This window comes from Leopardus geoffroyi, chromosome A3, assembly GCF_018350155.1.
Source record: "Leopardus geoffroyi isolate Oge1 chromosome A3, O.geoffroyi_Oge1_pat1.0, whole genome shotgun sequence".
Classification (NCBI taxonomy): domain Eukaryota; kingdom Metazoa; phylum Chordata; class Mammalia; order Carnivora; family Felidae; genus Leopardus; species Leopardus geoffroyi.
In genome coordinates, this window is record NC_059336.1 from 30,416,383 (window position 1) to 30,436,977 (window position 20,595).

Genomic DNA, 20,595 nt, shown 5'->3' on the forward strand with positions numbered 1-20,595 from the left:
CTTGGCTGAGAAGCAGACCTTGGCCCCCTTCCCACCTGTGCCCCAGCCTGAGTCCTTGTGGGGGCACACTGGGTAGAAGGAAAGGGGCCCAGCCCAGGCCCTGCCAGTACCAGGAGGTGGTGATGGGCAAGGTAAGAGGGCTGCTTTGGAAGGGCCTAGCAGAAAGGGGTCTCCAAACCCCTGTTTGGAGCCATGTCCCAGCACCCCCCAGAGGGCCTGATTTGGATAGGAAGAAGGCTGTGAGCCCTCACAGGAAAGGGGCTGGGTGCTCTTCGCAGAGACAGGGTGAGTTCCCAGTAATCCCTTTGCCAGCAATGAGAACCCTTCCTCAACACCCCAGGCCTCAAGGACAGAGCTGGGCCCCAGGCTGGGGCCCGAGGGGCTGACCTCACCTTCGATTCAGCCTTTTCTCTCTGACCCTTGGAGACCTGGCTAGGGATGGGAGGGGGGTAGAAAGTGGGATGGACTGGGGACTGTAAGGAGTCTGGGCCAGGGCCCTCCCTCACCAGCAGCGAGGCTCTGGAGTTGGGCTGGCCTAAACTGAGCCCCTGAGGTGGGCCTGTAGGGGCGAGGAGGGGGAGCCCCTCAGCCGCAGGAGGACAACGAGGCGTCTGGAATTCCTCTTCCCTCCCTCCACCTCCCCTTCTCACACTTCGCCCCCTCCCACCCCCCAGGCTGCCGGCGGGGCGGAGGGGGGAGGCGCAGCGACTGGGCGCAGGAGGGGCGCTAGGAGGGGCTGGGACGCGGGGCCGGGCTGGGCCCCTCCGAGAGGCCCGCGCAGCCAGGCCCCGCCCCGGCCTCGCACATCTGGGCCGGGAGCGCGCGACCATCCGGCCTGGGGGAGGGGGCCGCGGGCGGGGTGGGCGGCGCGGGGCGAGCCTGAGGCGCGGGCTGGACGCACGTCGAGGGCTGTGGCTGCCGCGGCGGGTACGACCAGGGGCTGCGGACCCGGGATCGAGGCGGCCGAACCCAGGTCGAGCTGTCGGGAGGGTGGAGGTGAGTTCTGGGCGGGGGTCTCCCAGAGAGGAGAAAGGCGGCGAGCTGTGCGGTCCTGTCTGTCCCGGGCTGTAGGCTGAGAACCGACCCCCCCCCCCAAAAAAAAACTTCCTAACCCTGGGGGTGGGGGCGGGCTGGGGACAGATCCTGCAAGGCGTTCTCTCCATTGGGGCTGCGGGTTCAGAAAAGCAGTTGGAGCGGCGACCTTGTATTCACATCCAGGCTCCGGGACCCCACACACGCACTGCGGAGTGTGGGGGGCTGGGGAGACCCCTGTGCCGCGGTGGGGGTGGGGCTGGGGGACTGGAGTGGGGCTGGGGTCTGCTCCGGTAAGCCAGTTTGTGGAGAACACAATGCCTAGGTCAGACGTGGAGACCTGGGGGTTGAGTGTGTGTGTGTGTGTGTGTGTGTGTGTGTGTGTGTGTGTGTGTTTGGGGGAGGGAGGTCACCTGGTGGGAAAGGAGGGTCTTAGGGCCTATGGTCTGGGAAGCTCGAGAGTGGCAGTGACCAGGATGCCACAGTTCCAGACTGTGATGGCCTCCTGACCAGGGACCTCTGGATTCTCTCCACAGGCCAGCCAGGGGTGGGGGGCCCAGGGGGGAAGGGGCGGGAGCAGGTGGGGTGGGGTCTGGGGTCCCTGTAGGGGCAATGGAGCCAGTCTGTAAAGCAGGCTTGTGTTGTGGGGAGAGAGACTGGGAGGGAGGAAGCTCTAAAATATGGCCTCGATGTGAGACCAAGCGCAGCTTTAGAGCCCCAGAAGGTAAGGGAGGTGATGGGGGCCTGGTGGGCAGAGGATGGGAGGGGCTTTAAGCCTTGGACTCTGTGGAACAGAGGTTGTTTGTGAACTGGAAGCCCCCATGGTGAGGACCCAAAGGGGGTGGGGCAGGATGTATGGAAAGAAAAGTTGAGGACAGGAAGGGGCCATGGGAGACCATTTATGGTACCCCCTGCCTCAGCACTGGAGGAGGCAACCTCCCTACCCCACAGCCTCCTACTGGTCCCTCTCCCAGAGGGCTTCTCTCTAGAGACAGACTGGAGCAGCTCTTTGGGTGCCATTTCTGATCTGTCCCTTGGCCCTGGCTGGCCCAACCTGTGGCTTGGGAGAAATGCCTGTGGCCTCTCTGCCTGCTGACAGAATCCCATCCCATTAAAGGGCTGGCAGGATGTTGAGCAGAAAGCAGTGGATGGGAGAGGCAGTCCCTGCCTGCAGGGGATGGAGGGGAACTGTAAAGATCAGGGTGGGCTCTTTGTCCTCATAGGCAGAGGACAGGTATGTGTGGAGCCTTGAAATCCAGCAACACCACACACCCTGAGTGCACTTTGGGGGCATAAGTACCCAGCCTTAATGTCCCCTCCCCAGGAAGAGATCTCTGGAAAATTCTCTCCATCAGGCCAGTTCTAGGCTTTTGTGAGTCCAGGAAGCACTCTGGAATGGGAGTCTCCCGTTTCGAGTCTCTACTCAGCCACACCCTGTCATGGTCCCCAGTGACTGATAGGTCATACCTATTGGGTAGAAGTCAGGGCCAGGGGTCAGTGTGAAGCTGAAGATTAGAGATCAATATGAATCCAAGGGCTAGGGGTCACTCCATGGGAAGGTTAAGCGTCTGTCTGTGGGTAGGGTAGGGGTCAAGCTGGGGCCAGAGTTTAGCCTGTGCTTGTAGCCAGGAAATATCATTACTTTCTGTGTAAATCAAACTGCCCCACCCGGTTATGTTCAAACCCATAAGCATCCCCAGTCTGAAATTAGTCGGCCCCTGCGGTGAGCATCTACTTTGCCCCCTTTCCAGCTGTGGATTCTGTCCCAGTCGTAGCTTTGAGAAACCAATACTGTCCTTAAGTGTTTCTGGGTGCATATGCATGATGGGGGATGTCCCAAAGACATATGGGGCCACCAGGCCCTTCTACCTCCAACTCTCAAGGAATTGGCAGGATCCCCCTTCTTTAACACAGATTGATTCAGGTCCTCCCCCCACCAAAGAACTCAGAATGATTAGAATAAAAGTCTCAATAAGACCAAAAACTTCTAACAAGAGAAAATTCAGAATCCACATCATGAAGGATAAGAATAACTGCTCACATATGAGGCTCCTGGGTGGCTGTCTGTTGAGCATCCGACTTTGGCTCAGGTCATGATCTCACTGTTTGTGAGTTCAAGCCCCACATCAGAATCTGTGCTGACAGCTCAGAGTCTGGAGCCTGCTTCAGATTCTGTGTCTCCCTCTCTCTCTGCCCGTCCCCCGCTCTCTCTCTCAAAAATAAACATTAAAAAAAGAAGAAGAACTGCTCACATCTGTCCAAGTTCCTGCCCTTATCAACCACCTTCCTTATCTGGACTTGTAGGTCTTAACAAGCCCCCTGCATACCCCATTTTACAGGAAAGACACTGAAGCACAGAGAGGCGACCTGATGCACTCTGGCCAGGTGCAATCGTCAACCCTTGCCGGCCCTGAGACCCCAGTGTAGGCACAATCCATGTCCACATGCCCAGAGACAGGAGATAACTGGACCAGCTTCAGATAGCTGGGAGGACTGTAGGCACACAGTTTGGACATGGAATCCAGCTTAGAGGGATGACTCCTGAGTCTTCTTTTCCTGGTAGTTCTAGATTGATTCTCCTCTAAATACAATAGAGCCTTCATCCGGAAAATCCATTCATTCATTCAACCACTTAGCACAGAGCCTGATGCAAACAAATGCTCAATAAGTTTTTTTTTTTTTTTTTTTTTGCTCAAGAATCGAAACAATGCACAGATAGGGCTGTCAGCTTCCCCCTTGTGGCCTCAATCCACAGGGTGTGCTGTGGTCAATACCGTCAACTCTCTCAGAGGGAGAAAAATCCAATCTATGGTGTTTGCCAATTTCCTTGGTGTAAATACTTGTACCATGGCTAATTTCAAGTTAACCCATGTGATGTCCGTGAATGCAGAGTTGGAGAGAGATGCAGAATCAGCTCTCATGGCTGGGGAGGCTCACCTCCAGCACACCACTCCCTCTCCCTGCACTCAGCCCCTGTCCTGGCTCTCAAGGCCCGCACCCATGTACACTATTTGCCTTCCTGTTTCTTAGCATCACTCTGCTGTTCTGAGTGCCCCAAAGCCGCCCCTGTCTTTCCCGCGATTCTCACTCCTGGGCATCCAACTGTGCGCCTCTGCTGACAGCAGGATTGCATGTATCTGGAAATGTCTATGGTGCTGGCCATGCAGGAGTATCCTGGACATGTCTGAGTGTCCGTCCACAATGGGGCTGGACTGTGTAAACTGTGTGTGAGCAAGGGTGCGTGCTGTGCATATGTGTGCATGCGTGTGATGGTGCCCAGCTCTGCGCTCGCCTGCATTCTGTTAGCAAAACTTCCTGATCAGGCCACTGGCTACAGAGAGGGAGGGGGCTCTGAGCAGCCTCACCTTTGTTTAGGGGGGCTGCCAGGCCCACAGCTGAGGACCTTAGCACAGGTTATCTGAAGATCGGCCCAGAAACACGTTAAGCAGCACTTCTCAAACTTTCATGTGCACAGATCTTGTTAAAATGCAAGTTCTGACTCAACAGGTCTTGAGCGGGGCCTGAGGTTGTGCATTTCTAACAGCTCCCAGGGGGCTCCGGTGCTACTGCCTCTAGCCTGGCCCCCAGACACAAACTCAGGTTGCTTCCATCTTAGAAAAGAAAATGAAAGCACATCTTCCCCTCCTCAGGCTTTCTGTTCCTCCAGCTACTGCCCTCACACCAGCCCCTGACCTCAGCCATGCTTCTTGGAAGTGCTCGCTGCATTCTCTTACCCTATGCTTGCTCCTTGCCCGGGCTCACTTGACTTCTACCCCATCTCTTTCATTCTGCCGAAATGATGGCCTTGGGCCATTAGAACAGGTGTTGCAAGGCTCCTCTAATAACCTCTAAAGGCATCTAGCTTCGAGTACTTCTCTTAGATCTGAGATCTTCATGGGACCATAGCAAGCATCCAGTCTTCTCCAGCAGCACACCTTCCTCCAGCCAGCCTTTCCGTGCTGGTTCTCCCTACTCTTCCCCCACTACTCCCTGCCAGGCCTCCCTTGACATGACTCCCAAATGTGCACCTCCCCCTCAGCTTTCTCTCTGACCTCTGCATCATACACCATCTGGCTCGTTGGTCTGCTCTCTGGGAAGTTTCAATACTGCACCCAGAACTCTGCCCCTTTCCCCTGCCAGCCTGCCCTTCTCCGGTATTCTCCATCTCACTGTCCATCCCCTAGCTCGAATCGGACAATGTCCCCCTTGACATCTTCATCCTAATCCCCAACATCCAATCCAGCCATCTTCTATCAGCCCTGTTGGTCTCTCTAACTTCAGAACTCGACTTCTGTCTCAAGACACATAGCTACCACCATCATCTGTCGCCTGGTGCCCCCATAGGGCTTCTGCTTCCAAACTGCCTGCTGCAATCTGCACTCTCCATACAGCCAAGGGACTTTTTAAAATGCAGATTTAGTTATGCCCCCAATTCTGCTCAGCTACTTCAAACCTTTCAAGATTTGCTGTTCCCTGTCATATAAAACCAAATCTAAAATAGGGTCCTGGAGGGTCTGCCTAGAGGATCAGCCCAACCCAGCCCAGCCTCTCTCTCTAGCCTTACCAAGCCTTTCTGCTTGGTTTGTATCCAGCTGTGACCTTGACAGCATCATTTGTAATCTCAAATTCACTTCGGTGATTATCCTACCGTAATCAGTTTCCCCACCAGGCTGTAGGCCTCCAGGGCGAGAACAGTGTCTCTCTGGGTCGCTAATGTCTGCTAACACCTGGCACAGAGTGGGCACTCGAAAACATTTAGGAGCATCCTGATTCCAACAAAGCAAATGTTAAGACATTTTGGAGACAAGCTGGCACTGTGGGACTGAACGTTAGCCGAGCCTAAGGAATTGCTGTTAATATTGTCACACATGATGAGGATGTTGCAACGACGTTTGTGGAGTCTTTATCTGTTGGAGCGACGTATTGAAGAATTTATAGGTGAAACAACGTGATGTCTGGGATTCGCTTCAAAGGACTCTAGCCAAAAGAAAATAACTAAAATAAATAAGCTTTCAATAAGGGAACAAAGGAACAAATAAATGCCATTCTGTTTGTCTGTTCCTGTTGACAGTCACAGGGCCTGCAGAGATGCTGGCTGTCCCAGAGATGGGCCTGCAAGGGCTGTACATTGGTAAGACTCTCCTCCCTCCCCCAGCCTGTGCCCTGACCCACCACCCCTCTCATCCTGACACTGAGACCCACCCCTAGCCTGCACATGGGCAACTCTCCCAGACGAGGTTCTTGAGACAGTGTGTTTGTGCAGGAAGGGTTGGTGCTTACAGGACTGTGTGTGTGAGTGTGTGTCTATGAGTGTGTGCACAGCGGGTCTGTGTGCACAGGACTGAATGCGTTTGCATGTCTTGGGCAGGGTCTGTGTACACGGGACCTGGTATGAGTGTGAGTGTGTGTGTGTGTGTGTGTGTGTGTGTGTGTCTGTGTCTGTGTGTCTCTGTGTGTCTGTGTCTGTCTGCCTGAGGGTAAGTCTGTGTGCAAGGCCTTGTATGAGAGTGTATATATTGGCAGGTGGTCTGCATGCACAGAATTCTGCGCGTGTACACCTTCATCTGCCTCTGGCCTGGTCTGGGAGCAGGCTCTGGGCTCTCTGCAGGGGTGGGAGGCCAGAAGTCAGGAGGGCCACTCCTCAGGAAGTCCATTAACAAAGACCTGGTGGGCTGGGCCTTCCTTCCTGCCTCCCTTCCCAGGCCCAAGCCACAGCAACTTGGCCCCTCAAGCTGGAGCTGGTGGCAGGGCCCAGGTCCATACTGGCCGCTTAGAAAAAGGAGCCCTGGGACACTGACCACCATAACCCTGCCCCTCCAGCACCTCAAGACAGACTCTGGCCCTGTCCAGGCACTTCCTAGAATCCCCCTCATGTACATGTTCCCAGGGTATCCCAAGGCCAGCAAGAGCTGGGACCTATCAGGGCACACAGCAGGGTAGCTACTGAAGGAATACAGGACCTGGCCTAAAGCAAGCCAGACCAGTTGACGTGTCCACGGGTCTTCATGCAAGACCCCATCAGCCTCCTGGACCAGCCTCCCTGTCCCCACACATGAATCTCAGGGCAGCCCAGCACTGCTGGTAGGGGCCTTAGCAACGCCCAGTGGGGTGGTGATGAGCCACCAGCCCACACCTAGGGGATTTCCAGCCAGGCAGGCCCCTAAACTGCCTGATCCTCCAAGCCAGGCTTTGGGCTGCCTTCTGGAGCTGCTGTTTCCTCCCAGCAAAGGTCCAGCTCAGTGCTGGGCCTGAGAGAGGGTTTCAGTGGGACCTCCTGCCCCCAGATGCTGGCTCCAGGTTTCCGTGTGTTGTAGGGAAGGGAGGCTCAAAATCCAACTTCCTAGTGTTGTGGACATGCCTCAGCTCAGAGCTGGGCTGGGGGAAGCACCATTCCCCTTCTTGATCCTCACCACACAGCCAGCTGGGCCTATCCTTGGCCCTTGGTGGAGGGAGGGGGAGAGGGAGGATGACTCCCTCAGGTCCTGATTAGAACCACGTGGCCAAACTCTAGTGGGGAGGGGAACAGCCCCTCCTGCTGCTCAGTTCTGTCTGCAGTTCCCCACCTCTTCTGGTTTCTCTGCCCTCCACCCTCACCCTGCCCCAGGAGCCCACTCACCCATCTCTCCTGCCCTTCTGTCTCTAGACTCAGTCTCCCCCAGTCCCCATAATTCTTCTCTATCTCTCCCCTCACCTGCTCTGCCCCTGCTGTGTCTTAGGGATGCTGGGGGAGACAAGGAGTCCTCAGGTGAGGCATGGGTCACCCTCCAGGGATGGGTCACCTTAAATCGATAACAGGCCTTCAGTCCTCCCCTGCCTGCCTCAGTCTTGTCCTTCCTTCCCTCCCCAGCTATTTCCCCTTCCGCGGCAGGGTGTCCCTTGCCTCAGCCCAGGAAGGACTGATGGAGAACCTCCCAGTGCCCAGCCACCGGCTCCTAACCTGATGGTGTGCCAGAGTAACTTACCCTCTCTTTGCAGGCTCTAGCCCCGAGCGGTCCCCCGTGCCCAGCCCGCCCGGCTCCCCAAGGACCCAGGAAAGCTGTGGCATTGCCCCCCTCACACCCTCGCAGTCTCCAGTAAGCCCGGGAATAGGGATCCTGGTGGTGGGTGGCCTGGGTGGTATGGAGGCAGGTCACACTCTAGAAAGCAAGGCCTGGTGTCTAGCGGAGCCCTAGCAGGGCCTGGGTTGGGCTGGGGGTGCTGCCTGGATCTTGCCCTTACATTCTCCAGTCATGTCCCCCCCCCCCCCAAGAAGAGTTAGCCTTAGGTGACCTTGGACTGTAGGGGTAACAGTCTACTAAGGTGAGCCCAATGTAACTAACACCCAGGCAGCACCACTCTGGGGTGACACCCATAGACCATAGCCTGCCTAGGGCAAGGAGACTTCTGACATGTAGTGGTATATCTGGGGAAGAGAAGACACATATTGCTAAGCGTTAGTTTGGAAACTACTAGCTTGAAGTATCCAGGATATAACCTTCTCCCAAACTCCCTGGGTCACCCCACCCAGAATGGCCTCACCTAGTGATGCAGCCTGGAGACCCCCTTGTTCTTAGGGAGCCCAGGCCTGGCCTGGGAGAAGGCAGAACCGCTCTGGGCACGTGCACAGGCCTTTCTTCTCTGCCACAAAACTGACAGAATCTGGTCGTGTCACTGTGGACACAAAGATCTAGGGGGTCAAATATACACAGGTCTGTGTGTTACCGAAGCTGCCCAGAAGAGCGAGATTGCTCTCAGCTGGGCCGGGGCTGTGCGGTGCTGTGAGATGGGGGTGGGGCTCAGGCCAGCCAGGCAGAAGGTGGACAGAGAACCGAAAGAGGAAAGCAAGAGCTTACGCCACAAACTGCAGAGGGTGACCTGAGAGGCCTTGGGCTTCTGAGCAGTTGCAGTTCCAGGGCTTAGCCTGGAGGCTAGGAGGGGAGGGGATTTGGGGCAGGTGGCTGGAGCCGGGGCCAGTCTGGACCACAGCCAGGGGAGAGGAGGGGCTTCGGCAGGCAGTCAGTGGGGCCCTTGGGCTGCTGCCTGACTCTGGGTCTTGTCCTCACAGAAGCCCGAGGCCCGAGCCCCACAGCATGCTCCCTTCTCTGTGGTGGTGGCCATTGACTTTGGCACCACCTCCAGTGGCTATGCCTTCAGCTTTGCCAGTGATCCTGAAGCCATCCACATGATGAGGTGAGGGTGGCTGAGCTGGGAGATTGGGGCGGGGGGTCCTCACTCCCTGGGATGGGCCTGGTCTCAGAAAGACTGTCACTGAAGAGACATGGGGTCTCTCCAGAGCTCCCTCCATCCCTAGCTTGGGGCTTCCTGTGGGGGCAGAAAGTTAGAGGATGGGTCCTAGGCCTGGGCCCCATCCTCAATCAGAGAAACACCCAATAGAAATTTGGGGTTTCATTTTTTTTTTTTAAGTTTACTTATTTATTTTGAGAGAGAGGAGTGCAAGCAAGGGAGGGAGAGAGAGAGAGGAAGACAGAATCCCATGCAGGCTCCATGCTGTCAGCACAGAGCCCAGCATGAGTCTCAACCTATGAACCGTGAGATCATGACCTGAGCCGAAATCAAGAATCTGATGTTTAACCGACTGAGCCACCCAGGAGCCCCTGGGCTTCATTTTTAATTTTAAAAAATGTTACAGTTAAATACACAAATGCCTTTCTGGGCTTGTACACAAATGCACACAGGCATATATGCACATATATGTGTCTGTAAAATAAAAGTGGGAGGGGTGTCTGGTGGCTCAGTCGGTTAAACATCCAAGTTTGGCTCAGGTCATGATCTCGTGGTCCACGAGTTCGAGCTCCAGGTTGGGCTCTGTGCTGACAGCTCAGAGCCTGGAGCCTGCTTTGGATTCTGTGTCTCTCTCTCTCTCTGCCCCTCCGCCACTCACACTCTGTCTCTCTTTCAAAAATAAATAAACACTAAAGAATTTAAAATAAAAATGGGATATCATACAACTTGCCTTACTTTAAGCTTTCAACATTATTTTGTAGATGTTTTGTGTCAACACATAAAGCCACAATTTCTTTCTTCTTCTTTTTTTTTTTTCAAATCCAACTGCTTTATTTTTTCTTAAAAAAGGAAAAAGAAAAATGAACCAGCCAAACAAAAACAAGGCAGCCGCCTGGCTCCCTTGGGCTCTGGGCATGCATCTTGGTTGACAGGCCTGTTCTTATATAGGCTCCTGCTGAAGCCACAATTTCTTTTAACAGCTGCGGAGTACTGACATAATTTGTCCACTTTTCTACTGATAGTTTTAGGAGTTTTCTTGTCCTCTAATTTTTCACTATTACACAAAGTGCTGCAATGAATGTCTTTCCTTGAAAACCTGTGCTGGGATTTCTGCGCAGTAGACTCCTACAGGCAGATTCCTAGGTTCAACACCTCAGGTGAAGGACAGGGACATGAAGGATCAGAGGGCTGAGTTGACAAGTTACACAGCTGTTATGAAAGAGATGTTCAAAAAAAATACATCCTGATATAGTTGAGTTTTGTTTGAACAACACATTTGATACTCCCCTCCAGGCCTCAAGACCCTGATCCTTTATGTCTTAGGGAAGCTGCAGCCAGTAGGTGGAAGGCCCTTCTAGAAGACCCCAAAGCTCCAACCCAGATTGGGATGAGGGAGCAAAGGGGCTTCCCCAGGGCCCAGAAGGGTAGATGGCAGGGTGGATGGAGAAACAAACATAAGGGTTACTTCCCCAAAGATACAAGGAACTTGACCTGCATGAGCATGAACTGCCCTTCCCCTTTCTCTGCTCCACCCACATCCACATTTAGGCCACAATGGCTCTGGGCACTTACAGCCCTCAAGGGGCTGCAGGACATCCCAGCTGGCATGTTTGTCAGTGCACACCGTTGAGACCATGCTGACCCTATGTTGGGGCAGAGGACACAAGAAAGGACAGTGTCTCAGTCCTGTGGACGAGACAGTCACAGGAAGTAATTGGGGGACATCTTGGCTTCTTCCCAAACCCTCCCCACCCTACCAGTCACCAAGCCCTATCATTTCTACCTCTCTAGTATCTCTGGAACACCTAGCCACTTCTCTCCACAGCCACAACCCCTAAGTTCAGCCCCACCCACTCTCACCTGGATGGTTGCAAAATCCTCGTCTCTGGTTTTCCTTCTCCATTTTTCCTCCCCTCCATCTGTTGCCATGTGGGGACCAGTGACCTTTCTTTTTTCTTTTTCTTTTCTTTTCTTTTCTTTTCTTTTCTTTTCTTTTCTTTTCTCTTCTCTTCTCTTCTTTTCTGTTCTTTTCTTTCTTTCTTTTTTGACTCGCTAAGTAGCTTTATTAGAGAAAGCCAGGATTACAAAGGACTTAAGAGTTGGCATTGGGCCCCTTCTTTTGACAATGGTGGGCACAACGTTAACAAAGCACCAGTTTTACTGCATCCACTGCTTGGCCTGGCCTGTCTTCTTTTTCTCCTGTTTGGCCTGGCCTGTCTTCTTTTTCTCCTGTTTGGCCACTTTGGGAGTCTGCCCCCTTACTTTCCCAGCATGGCCCAGAGAACCATGGACTTTACCTCCAAGCACGTGGATGGTTCCCCCAGAGTGGTCACAGCCTCCACCCCACACAGGCCCTGATAGCTTCATCTTCTAGGGGTGTGCCTGTCAGGAGCACGATTTGATCTCCTTGGAGCATTGCCCTCCAACAAGTCTATGTGAGCCTTGATCTGGGCAACTGTCTCCTGGCTAGCCACCTCGAGGGTGTGTAGCTCCTGAGTGTGAAGCTCCTGGGTGCGAACAAAAAGCTACATACCAGCCACTGAATGGTGGTCACTGCTGTTGCTACCACAAAGATCAACCGGTGACTTTTCTAAAAGCAAATGTGGTCATGATTCTTCATTCTTCTACTTAAAGCCCACCAAAAGAATTCAGATGTGGCATTTGATGCTCTTCCCTAGCTGACCTTAACATTCCTGTATTTTCTCCTTCTGCATTTTGAGCCAGCCTGTAGCTGGTTATCCCTGCGCTTTCACACCTCTCCACATGCTGTGCCTTCTGCCTGGATTCCCAGTTCTCTCCCTTAAAGGCTGCAGGGGACAAGCTTGGCCTAGAGGGTTCAGGACATCAGAGAAGTTAGAGGAAGGGGAGAAACAAGTTGCCAGACCAGTGAACTAGACCAGGAGTTCTGGGTAGAGATCCACATGGTGCCTGCAGATAGGGAGGCTTGGGATCTCATTCAGGTTTGGGGATCCTGCTGGAGGTGCAGTCAACTGGGGTGTAGCTGTTGAAGTGGGTCAGATAGGAATGATCTCAAATGCTTTGAAGAAGCTTGGCGGTGGAAGACAGCCTAGAGGAGGGCACACCATCTGGCTGGGAGAAAGCCTCTGCTAGAGTCCTCAAGAGATCCGTCAGGAGGCCAGACCCAGGCAGGTGGATGATGGCCTGCTGCTGCTTAAGGAGGGAGGCGAAGGCCAATGGTGTACCTCATAGAAGGAAGCAGGAGCTGAGAATGTTGATAGGTCCTGTGGCCCCATGGATAGAAAGGATCCCATGAGCAGCATTTTATGGAGATTTGAGTGGATGCCAAGCACTGTCTTCATGAGAACTCTAAGAGGTAGGTACTATTATTATCTCCATATTACACGTAGGAAGACTGCTGCTCAGGAAGGCTAGGCGGCCTGCCCAAGGTCACACAGCTGATTCCAGAGCGGGTACCCAACCTCAGGAAGGGAGGGTTTCGCTGACAACACTGACAGTCCTGTGCCCCCACAGGAAATGGGAGGGCGGGGACCCAGGAGTGGCCCACCAGAAGACCCCCACCTGCCTGCTGTTGACCCCGGAGGGCGCCTTTCACAGCTTTGGCTACACTGCCCGCGATTACTACCACGATCTGGACCCTGAGGAGGCGCGGGACTGGCTCTATTTCGAGAAGTTCAAGATGAAGATCCACAGCGCCACTGTAAGGCACATTCTGGCTCGGGACACTCCAGCCAGGGAGGCGGGGGCAGGAGAGGAAAGGGCAGGGCTCAAGGAGGGTGAGCAAAGGTAAAAGGCGAGGAGAGGCTGAGGGGGCTTGGGAGTCAAAGTGGAGGAGGGGCTAAGGGGTGAGGCCGGGATTAGAGGAGGGCGGGGCTAAAGAGAGGGCTTGGGGACAGAACTGGTGTTCTCCTGGATTAGCAGGAGAGCCCAGCCGAGCCCACACTTCGGAGGGGAAGCACCAGGAAATGGCGTGATTTTCAGAGAGAGTTTGTCAGGAAATGGGGGTAGAGCTATGGCCTCCTGCAGAATCGCCTATGTTCCTGCCAGGATCTCACCCTGAAGACCCAGCTAGAGGCCGTAAACGGAAAGAAAATGCCTGCCCTGGAGGTGTTCGCCCATGCCCTGCGCTTCTTCAAGGAGCATGCCCTTCAGGTGTGCTGTGGCCCCATCCCTGCCCACCGGGGCAGGGACCCCCGCCAGGTCCATCTTTTCCTGTCAGCCCATCCGCTAGAGGTCAGAGGTCATTTTCGCCAGCCCCTGCCTTCCTATCTGATAGAGCCTGCATGGGGGTGTTGGGGGAGGAGGTGTTAGGAATTCTTCCAACTCAGCTGGGAAGTCCTTCCTGAGGCCTGATTAGTCCCTCCAGTTCCCATAGAAGGCTGAAGACACCTCCCACCCCCGCAACCCAAGCCAACCTACCTCTCATTGCCCCCTCCTGCTCCAGGAGCTGAGGGAGCAGTGCCCATCGCTGCCAGAGAAGGACACCGTGCGCTGGGTGTTGACGGTGCCTGCCATCTGGAAACAGCCTGCCAAGCAGTTCATGCGTGAGGCTGCCTACCTGGTGAGGATGTGCAAGGCAGACCAGTGGGCATAGCTCTGGAGGGCTCTAGGGACGGCCCCAGACTCTCATTCACCCACCACCCTTGGGACTGGTCACTGTGTACAAAGACCTCTGGCCTTCCCCTGCTGGGCATTTTGGAAGGTTGTCACCACCAGGAGAGGGTGTGAGCCTGCATGAACAGAGAGCAGAGGGACGAGAGGCTCGGCCCAGGCCAGCTTAGCCAGCGTCTTAAGTCGGGTTTCCTAGCAGAGCCCAAGATGGGTCCTATGCATGTGGTGTATTGGAGAAGGGCTCTTGGGAGAAAGAGGAGTGAGGGAAATGGGCCAAGAGAAAGAGCCGAGCAGGAATGTGGTCTCAACTGGAGTCTAGCCTCAGCCCAATCCCATGAAGAGCACTGGAGGGAGAACTGTACCCAGCAGTTGACCACAGGAAGGCAAGGGGGCCCGCTTTTTGTATATCCATATCAGTCTGTTGTTGGTTGCTGGAGGTGAGGGGGAAAACTTTCCAAGTGAGGTGGTTTCCATTCAGCTGAGGGCAGTTCTCTAGAGAAGGGGGGGCAGCTGGGAGCCAGTAGCAGCCCACACACAGTAGCTGGGCAGCCAGCTCCGGTATTTTCAGGGGCTCCACCACCATGACCCAGCCACTGTAAGCTCTGCAGTAGGGGAGACAGGACTACGAAACTATGAAGGGAGGTGATTTGGGTCAATGCTTCCTGGGCTTCCTACCATAAGAGATGCCCAAAGGTCTGGAGACTTGGGAGACCTGAGTGCACAACTCAGGTTCCCCCACCTCCAGTAAGATGGGGTGGGGAAAGAGGGGAGCACAGCCTCTCAGAGCAAAACTCATTGCTTGGTCCTCCCCCTGGGGCCTTGGGGGACACCCAAGGACCTCTAAAAGGTTTGCCTGTGCACCCCCTGGAAGATACCAGAACCCTCAACCCCCCACGCTCCTGTGGGCCAGGCATGCCCCAGGTGCCAGGTCTGCAGGTGCCTACACTTGTCACTGGAAGGAGCTAACCCTGAGGTGGTGGGCATTCCCCCACCCCACAGAGACCAGGATGAAAGCAAGGCTGTGCCCAGCCAGAATAAACACCCCCCACCCTAGTGCCCCCTGCTGGTTTATCCACTCTGCTTCCTCCCACACTGTTCCTGGCTGCCAGCTCAGGAAGGGCTGGCCCTGGGCAGGAAGTCTCGATACCCACCCGTCCCCAACCCCCACCTGGTCAGGATCCAGGGAACCCCACAAAACCATAAAGTACTTCCCACAGGGATCCCCTGTCCCAATATAGGAAGTAACAGATCCCAAGTGTTTTTCTCCTCACAACTGGCCCCTCCTGGCGCCTGGAATTTCACTGTTGAGAGTCTCTTGATGCCTATATCTGATTCTCTGGGGAACAGAGTTCTCCTGGGACTGGGGAGGACTGTGGCTATTATCTGACACCAGCCTGGTGAAGGAAAAGGGCTCAGTGAGCCAAAGGTGACCCCCCCCCCATACCACCTCCTCTGATTGGTGGTCTGGCCATTACACCCCATACACACTGTGCTAGAGTCTGGGCTTACAGACTTAGCCAGTGCTCAGCTGGCCAGCCCTGCACCTGTGAAGGGGACCTTGCTACAGCCTGGGCAGCTTAGAGGGGCACGTCCCAGATGCTCTCGGTTTTCACTGTCTAGGGTCTCTTCCTGCTGGGCAACCCCATGGTATTCTTGGCCATGGCCATGGCCCTCCCCAGCCTGGTCACAGGGTAGCCATGAGGCAGCTCCAAATTTGTGCAGCTTGGAGGGGCCTGGGAGGCCTAGCATGGGTGAGGTGTGATGGGGAGGAGGTGGGAGCCCCAAAGGCCCTGGTTGCCTGCCCTGAGGTGCCATCTTAGGTATGACACTTGGCCCATGGAGGTCCCTGGCCCCGCCCATCACCTATTCCCAGGCTGGCCTGGTGTCGAGGGAGGATGCAGACCAACTACTCATCGCCCTGGAGCCAGAGGCTGCCTCTGTCTATTGCCGCAAGCTGCGTCTACACCAGCTCGTGGACCTAAGCAGCCGGGCTCCAGGCAGTGGACGCCTGGGTGAGCGCCGCTCCATCGATTCCAGCTTCCGGCAGGGTGAGCTGCACTCAGGGGCACTGACTGGTGGTATTACATTTGCCCTGGGAGGGTCAGAGGGTCACTGAGGCCAGACACTCAGCCATGTCCCACACGGAGAGGACATCCTCCCCTCCCCCAGCCACGTCTCTGGTGGAATTCAGTCTGAGGAAGGAGGTGCAGCCCTGACCTGGGGGAGCCCAATCTGAGGATAGAGATTTCACCTTGTCCTGGGGGAGCACTGTCTGAGCAGGGTAGGACTCCATGCCAGTCCTGAATCTGAAGGTAGGGGGACACAACCTGCCCTGAGGGGAGGTGCTCAGGTGAGAAAGGAAAAAATCAGCCCCTACACTGAGCCAAAGGTGGTCTTCAGTTTTCTCTTAAACAGCCACTGAATCAGCAGCTTCTCCCATCCTGGCACATCAGCTGTCTTCTTCCTCCCCCACAACAGCCCTGAGCTGCTGCTACCAAGCTCAAACTCCAGTGCCAGGGCCGTGCACTGAGACAGCTATGGTCAGTCTTAGTCACTCTCCCAGATGCCACCTCCCATGACTAGGAGAAATCCCAAGTCCCAGGCTCCCCTGGATCCCCCAAGATCCCCCCCCCCCCACACACACACAGCTCCTCCAAGCTCTCCTAACCCCTATTTTGCAGTGGCTCCAGCCCACCTACGTTAAGGGAATGTCCTGAGGCCAGAAATACTTCCTTCCCCTCAGCTGTTGGGTCACAGCACCTGAGATTACCGCATCGGGTTTTCTGGATCCTTTGAGGTTCAGCATTGCCTTCTCCTACTTAGGAGTAGAGCAGGAGTTTCAGAAGAACTGGCTGCTCCAGATGCGCATGGAGGGTGCTGGTGGGAGGATGGGGTCGAGTGTGGTAGCTGAGGCACCACCTTCTAACCCCACTGTCCTGCTGTCCCTCAACCCCTAGCCCGCGAGCAGCTGCGCCGGTCCCGCCACAGCCGCACGTTCCTGGTGGAGTCCGGCGTCGGAGAGCTGTGGGCAGAGATGCAAGCAGGTGGGGGTGGGGGTGGACGGGTGTTTCTTGAGCCCTGCGGGTCACCATATACTGATTGGGGGCATGGGAACATTTGCGAAGTGGGGTTCAGACCTTAGAAACGCAGATCCTCCTCCTCCATTAGCTGCACCTAACCTGTCAGTCTCATGGTCACCTGCACCCCCACCCCACTCAGCCGCGCCCCTAACTCCCACTTCTGGAGATTCTCCGCGGATGGAGTTGCAAAGCCCTGGAAACATTTTCCTCCAAAACCTTGCGCCCGTACCCACTGGTGTAAGGTTCAAGCACCTGAAGTCCCTTACAGCCACCCCACCCCCATCCTCCCTGCAGGCAAGGCTAGCGACTGGGGCAGGGCTGGGGGCTGGGTGAACCTGGAAGGGGCGCAGAGCTGAGGGTGCAAAGCAAGCCAGGAGTGTGTGCTCACGCTCGCCGCCGCAGGAGACCGCTACGTGGTGGCAGACTGCGGGGGAGGCACGGTGGACCTGACCGTGCACCAGCTGGAGCAGCCGCATGGCACGCTAAAGGAACTCTACAAGGCATCTGGTGAGTAGCCAGCCAGCACCCTTGGTGCCCAGCGCGCCCAGGCCCCGCCAATGCCCCCTGGCGGCTGAGTCTGCGCTGACGCCCCCTTCACTCCCTGCCGGGTCTCAGGCGGCCCCTATGGCGCGGTGGGCGTGGACCTGGCTTTTGAGCAGCTGCTGGGCCGCATCTTTGGAGAAGACTTCATCGCCACCTTCAAAAGGCAACGCCCGGCAGCCTGGGTGGATCTGACCATCGCCTTTGAGGCCCGCAAACGCACGGCAGGCCCACACCGTGCAGGGGCACTGAACATCTCGCTGCCTTTCTCCTTCATTGACTTCTACCGCAAGCAGCGAGGCCACAACGTGGAGACAGCCCTGCGCCGGAGCAGGTGGGCCCGGGGACCAAGGACTCAAGCAGGGTTTGCGGATGCCGGACGCCCCTGCAAGGGAGGATGTGGGCCCCAGAGGACAGTGGGAGGTCTGCCCAATCTGCCCTGTGTACACGTCTTACCAGCTGGAGGCAGGGGAGGGGCCTAAGCACCCCAGCTAGAATCCTCAGGCCCGATCCGTGGCAAGAGAATCTTGAACCCCCAAAGGGCCGACATTTTGCGCCTCCCCGCACCCCCACAGCCCCACACACCATGCGGGCCAGGGCGCCTTGGCTCCTCTGCCTGGAGGCTCCTCTCCTGGGACTTCATGCCTGGAACTGGAGCAGGCAGACGGCTAAAATGCTCCTGAGGGAGTGGGGTGGAAGGACACAACATGCAGTCAGTGCCCAGTGCACACGGGCCTGGAACAGGGGTAGAGCTCCAGACCCCAGCCCATGAGCCTGTGCCCCCTTCACCAACAGTGTGAACTTCGTGAAGTGGTCCTCACAGGGGATGCTCAGGATGACTTGTGAGGCCATGAACGAGCTCTTTCAGCCCACGGTCAGTGGGATCATCCAGCACATAGGTGAGTACCGAAGCTTGGGTCCTCCACTAACCCCCACATTCACACTCGGACGCAGGAATGACCCCTCCTTATTAGTGCCCGGACCCTCCACACATCCAAACACCGGAATGAGACCCAGAATCATCTGGGACAACCGGAGGACACAGTATGGTGGGTATTAAGAGCTAGGAGGGATGATGCGTACAGCCTCTCCAAGTGAAAGACCCTCTGGTGCCTCAGTTTTCTCATTCATAAAACGGAGTAATAGCACAGGGTTCCCAAAACTTATCATAGGGACTTAAAGAGCTGAAGTACTAGAGATGCGCCCACAGTGGGCAGCAGGCACTGTAAATGCGTATCCTTATCTCTTTGCCCTCCAGGACATGGAGGAGGAGGAAAAGGGGGGTACAGTGTCAGGGAAGCAGAGCCCGTGAAGGCTTCCTGGAGCACTCAGTGAAAACTCGGTTTTTCTTCCTCAGAACCCGTCTACCGTTTTAGGGTGAGATGGCTAGCTTCTAGTTGCCAGCAGGATGCAGGATGGTGGAGGGGAGGTGCCCGAGGCCGCACCGCGGCGGCCTCAGAGGCTGGTGCTCTTTGTCACCTCCCTTTCCATCCTCTCCTCCCGCCCCCTCCCGCAGAGGCGCTGCTGGCACGGCCCGAGGTGCAGGGCGTGAAGCTGCTGTTCCTGGTGGGCGGCTTTGCCGAGTCGGCTGTGCTGCAGCATGCGGTGCAGGCGGCGCTGGGCGCCCGCGGCCTGCGCGTGGTGGTCCCGCACGACGTGGGCCTCACCATCCTCAAGGGCGCGGTGCTGTTCGGGCAGGCGCCGGGCGTGGTGCGGGTGCGCCGCTCGCCGCTCACCTACGGCGTAGGCGTGCTCAACCGATTCGTGGCTGGGCGCCACCCGCCCGAGAAGCTGCTGGTCCGCGACGGCCGCCGCTGGTGCACCGACGTCTTCGAGCGCTTCGTGGCCGCCGAGCAGTCGGTGGCCCTGGGCGAGGAGGTGCGGCGCAGCTACTGCCCGGCGCGCCCGGGCCAGCGGCGCGTGCTCATCAACCTGTACTGCTGCGCCGCCGAGGACGCGCGCTTCATTACAGACCCCGGCGTGCGCAAGTGCGGCGCGCTCAGCCTGGAGCTAGAGCCCTACGACGGTGCGTCCTCCGGCCGCCGCGAGATCCGCGCCGCCATGCAGTTTGGCGACACCGAGATTAAGGTCACCGCCGTCGACGTCAGCACCAATCGCTCGGTGCGCGCCGCCATCGACTTTCTTTCCAACTGAGGGCGTGCGCGAGGACCAGTTCCCCAGTGCCAGGCCCCGCCCTCTTATGGTCGTGGGGTCGGCTCTAGTGGATGGAGCTGCTGGTTCTGAAGTCGCGCCTCTTCCCCCACCCTCCCGCCTGGGGAGATGAGGTCGCAGGATGGGTGGGGACAGACTCTGGCTTTGGAATTGGGCCCAGGTCCGCTGACTGGAAGGCTGCAGAGCCCTGCCAAGGGCTGAGGTCAAGGAATCAGAAGAGGTTTGTAAGCCGGTGCGCCCACAGGGAACACGTCACCCTGAAGGCAGAATGCACCAGAAGACCGAGCCCTGGCCTGAACTGGGGGGGGGGGGGGGGGGGGGGGCGGGGGGCAGGGCGGGGGTGGGGAGGTGTGAAGGCAGCCGGGAGAGGCGGAGCAGGGCCGCTGCAGGAGGGGCAGCAGGAGGAAGGAGGATGTGCAGAGCTTTGGCCTGAAGGGCCGCGTGCGTGGATTGATGGGCTCAGCCTACACAGGGAGCTGGGCAGAGGAGCCCCATGCCACAGAAAAATGGCTGGGGACTGGCACGAGAGTCACAGGAGTATAGGACCTCCCCGGGCGTGGCACCGACCATCCAAGTGTGACTGTTAATTTTAAAACTTTCTCAGCAGGCTAATGAGGAAGATACAGGCTGAAGGCACTTATGAGAGGATGTGGGGGAACATGCGGGGGCCGGGGGCTTCCTTCAGGACAAATGACTCATCTGAGAAGGCCCCTAGGGCAGCCTATGAATGACCCACTTGCACCCTATCCCAGCTACCCAAGCGCAGTGGGACTTGGGGAGCTGCAGGGTGGACAGAAGAGGCACTAAGAGCTGATCTTGGCTCTGCCATCAACTCAATGTGCCATTGGGACATTTCCTGCCCACCCATGACATGCAGCTGACCCACCTGCCTGAGAACCCTAAGGCGACAATAAAGCATTTATGCTTCAGGTGAAGCCAGAGCCTGCTGGTACCTCAC

At 56.5% G+C, this 20,595-nt stretch overlaps 1 protein-coding gene across 1 annotated transcript; it reads left to right on the top strand.

Moving 5' to 3' along the window:
* Positions 1–834: 834 nt before the first annotated feature.
* HSPA12B (heat shock protein family A (Hsp70) member 12B) lies at positions 835–20,572 on the top strand. The gene is made up of 13 exons (XM_045445184.1): positions 835–996; positions 6,104–6,163; positions 8,008–8,105; positions 9,077–9,201; positions 12,748–12,934; positions 13,282–13,386; positions 13,679–13,795; positions 15,719–15,893; positions 16,803–16,889; positions 17,328–17,432; positions 17,541–17,799; positions 18,261–18,364; positions 18,982–20,572. Exons 2-13 carry the CDS (start codon positions 6,121–6,123, stop codon positions 19,617–19,619), a joined length of 2,043 nt encoding a protein of 680 aa, XP_045301140.1. The 5' UTR covers positions 835–996; positions 6,104–6,120; the 3' UTR covers positions 19,620–20,572.
* The last annotated feature ends 23 nt before the right edge of the window (positions 20,573–20,595 follow it).